The sequence below is a fragment of the Populus euphratica genome, unplaced genomic scaffold, assembly GCF_000495115.2.
Source record: "Populus euphratica unplaced genomic scaffold, PopEup_1.0 scaffold21.1, whole genome shotgun sequence".
NCBI lineage: Eukaryota > Viridiplantae > Streptophyta > Magnoliopsida > Malpighiales > Salicaceae > Populus > Populus euphratica.
Window position 1 is genome coordinate 660,116 of NW_011499887.1, and position 3,705 is coordinate 663,820.

The 3,705-nt window shown below is 34.7% G+C and overlaps 1 protein-coding gene across 1 annotated transcript; it reads left to right on the forward strand.

Moving 5' to 3' along the window:
- The first annotated feature begins 1,002 nt into the window (after positions 1 to 1,002).
- LOC105130493 (homeobox-leucine zipper protein HAT22-like) lies at positions 1,003 to 2,495 on the forward strand. Its single transcript, XM_011033034.1, has 3 exons — positions 1,003 to 1,648; positions 1,754 to 1,833; positions 2,043 to 2,495. The coding sequence occupies exons 1-3, from the start codon at positions 1,187 to 1,189 to the stop codon at positions 2,320 to 2,322; spliced, it is 822 nt and encodes a 273-aa protein (XP_011031336.1). The 5' UTR covers positions 1,003 to 1,186; the 3' UTR covers positions 2,323 to 2,495.
- The last annotated feature ends 1,210 nt before the right edge of the window (positions 2,496 to 3,705 follow it).

Below are 3,705 nucleotides of genomic sequence, written 5' to 3' on the forward strand. Positions count from 1 at the left end.
TCATTTTCTTATGTAATCTTATTAGGAAACATAATTTTTTTTTTCTTCTAATAGTAAGAAACAAAACAAAAAATTATATATTTTTTAGATAAAAATGATTTGAAAAATAGATTATTGAATGAAAAAAACATCCCTTGATTTTTTAATCTCCTAATAATTGAATTATAACCAGAAAAATAAGTTTTTGTGTTAAATTTTATATATAATAGGATAATCTATTTTTATTATTTGTAAATGCTTGTTTGGAGTTGTGTTTGCACTGAAATTTTAGTAAATTGTGAATTTTTTTAAAATTAATTATTTTTATACTATGAATTGTTTTGATGTGTTAATATAAAAAAATAGAAAAATATATTATTTTAATGTATTTAAAAAAAAATATTTTAAAAGGTTGATTTTACTTATTTTTCTCAAGTTTTAGCATGAAAAGAAATATCAAAACTTTAACTATTGACCTTTCCCATGACACATTATATAGCATTTCTTTTTTAACCCTCATTATTTTAAAGCAATCTTCGACATGGCTTTTGTTTGTTAGTGGAGAAATTAAGGAACAGAAAAGTAGTAAAGTAAAGCAAAATAGCAAGGCTGCCGGGCATATAATAAATAGGATAGGCGTAAACAAAGCACATAACTTGGCTAATAATTGATGAATGTAAAGGGAAACTACATATGCCAAAAAGCATTGGAAAAGCAAGTGGTAATGGTTAATCTTGGTACGTTAATGGGTGGCGAAGGTCCAAGCGAATCATTCTCTTGATGTGTCGCCCACTAGCATGTGAGCTGCATCCTGTTCTAGAGAGGGAGAGGGAGAGGGAGAGGGAGAGGGAGAGGAGCAATTTCCCTTGTTTGTTTGCTACGATAATGTGAAAGATAATGGGAGTAGTGGGGTTCGTCCAAATGGTCAACCTTTGTATAGAGAGAGATATGGTGTTGCATACTTTCCATGCCCTAAGATTCGTTCCTCTACTCAATTCATTCCTTTGATTAATTATCATAGCCACCTACCTACCCACCCAACTCCCCCCCTTAAACACAAATAAAAAGTCTTCCTCATTCTCTTCCTTTTATTAAGACCCTTTGTCTCCCCATTCCTCTCAAACTTGCTCACCCCTAATTCATCATTTCCTCTTGCTTTTGTATTCCCTTCGTCTTAGAAAGAGCGCTGCTCTTGTTTATAACTCTAATGGGGTGCCTTGATGATGGGTGCAACACTGGCCTTGTTCTTGGGCTAGGCTTCACAACAACAAACCTAGAGAATACATCTAAGCCAGCTGATAACTACAAGCGGCTTATAAAGCCTCAGATTAAGCCACTAATGACAGGTTTTGAGCCTTCACTTAGTTTGGGTCTCTCTGCGGAAACCTATAGCCTTGTGGATGGCAAGAAAGGCTGTGAGGAGTCTATTGGTGCTCATGATCAGTTGTATCGTCAAGCTTCTCCTCATAGTGCTGTTTCTTCTTTCTCTAGTGGTAGGGTTAAGAGGGAAAGAGACCTTAGCAGTGAAGATATAGAGGTAGAGAGGGTTTCTTCCAGAGTAAGTGACGAAGATGAAGATGGTACTAATGCAAGAAAGAAACTTAGACTCACCAAAGAGCAATCTGCCCTTTTGGAGGAAAGCTTCAAACAACACAGCACCCTCAATCCTGTAAGTAATTAGCCTCTTGATCTCTGTTTCAATTTGATATCTGATTTTGTATTTATGTCTCTGATCTAGTGATTAGAGTTTGATCCTTCTTTAATAAATGAACAGAAGCAAAAGCAAGCTTTAGCAAGGCAGTTGAATCTACGTCCGAGACAAGTTGAAGTGTGGTTCCAAAACAGGCGAGCCAGGTAATCAATATCATCTAATTTAACCGTGTAAGAATTGTATAACCCATCAAAATCATCTCCACAAGACGATGCCATGATATCCATAGCAATCCAAAAGCCCCCATAAAATTAAGAAGTTTCCTATCCCTGAAAAGGTTTTTATTTATTTATTTATAGATCAAATTATATACAAGGGGCCGTTGTTAATGATGGCTAGTGATCACGTGCAGGACAAAACTGAAGCAAACTGAAATGGACTGTGAATTCTTGAAGAAGTGCTGTGAAACACTAACAGATGAGAATAGGAGGCTACAGAAGGAGCTACAAGACCTTAAATCACTGAAAATGGCACAACCCTTTTACATGCACATGCCAGCAGCTACTCTTACCATGTGTCCATCTTGTGAAAGAATTGGTGGGGTTGCTGAAGGGGCTTCAAAGAGCCCATTCTCAATGGCTACAAAGCCTCACTTTTATAATTCCTTCACTAATCCTTCGGCGGCATGTTAATGAAGGTTCAGGATATATAGAAGATAAATAAAAATAGAATATATATAGACCAACCTTACAATCCCTCTAATTTTTTTGTTAAGAGCTTGTAGTAAAAGATTACTTAGTGTAATTAATTATTTTGTAGAAGATAGTAGCTGCCGATCGGTCCTCTTTTTCCTTTTTTTTTTTTTTCAATTCATTACATGTTTGTATATTGTTAAGAAAATTATATAAAAAAAAATCTATGAAGGGATGACTATTGTTTATTGAAATGTATGAGTTCCTCACTGACATTGCATCCCTCATCTGTTCTCCGTCAATTTCGCCAGGTTCGATTGGAGGACGGGCAGTCATGACACACATGATGCCAAAACCATCAAAATTTCAGCGTGATCCATTGAATTTTTTATTTTATTTTTACAATGAGGAATTTAGTGAATATTTTTTGGGGCAGCCTATATGAATTTCGAACAAACACATGATCATTCCATCGAATAATCACACACTAATAAATCCGACAAGTTTCTATCGTACTCTCAAAGTCCTCTCAGGGTCATGTTTTTGTGCTTTTTTATTTTTATTTTTAAATTACATAATTTAAAAAAGGGATAGAGATAGAGAGAAACGCCATAAAATTGAGTTCAAATTGAACTTTTCTACAGAAAATGTTCAAACTCTTCCTAAATTATACAAGTAGACAAATTAATTCTATATCAATCCTTTTCAAGCAATCTAATAATTGAATAATCTAATAACAACAACAACAATAAATTACCATGGAAGAGAGTAACGAGTCATGCATGCCCCACAGCCTTGCTTCTTCTTTTTATATACATAAAAACCCCTTGGTTTTGGCAGTTTGCTGGGCAATCTGTGGGGTGTTGTCTGAAAGCAAGAAGAGAGAAATATTAAATGAGGATAATGATAAATCATTTGATGATTAGAATTATACATTATTGGTCATGTGTGTGGGAGCAACCGGAAGACAAGAGAGGTGGGGATAATGGATATGGGCGGTTAGCTCACGTGTACCTGTCTCTAATATATTCAGTTGTGTTAGAAAGCGAGAAAAAGGATCGTCAAAGAGAATGGGTGGTGGCGAGAGGCGTGTAGACAAAGAAAGGAATGGATGATTCATTCCAAGAAATTCAAGGTAACATTACATTTTTAAAAAGCATCGAAGGTCCTCGTACGGTCTTGATGCCCGTGTTTGGTTATTATACCAGCTACGGGTTGACCCGACTGCATTATTGGATTTCAGCTTACATAGATTTACTCGCATTAACCTAAAAAATTAAAAATATAAATATAAATTTTAATATTCAACATGAAAAAATTAAAAAATATTTTAAATAGATATAGGTTATGTATACTATCACATCTCAAAAAATTAAAAAACAA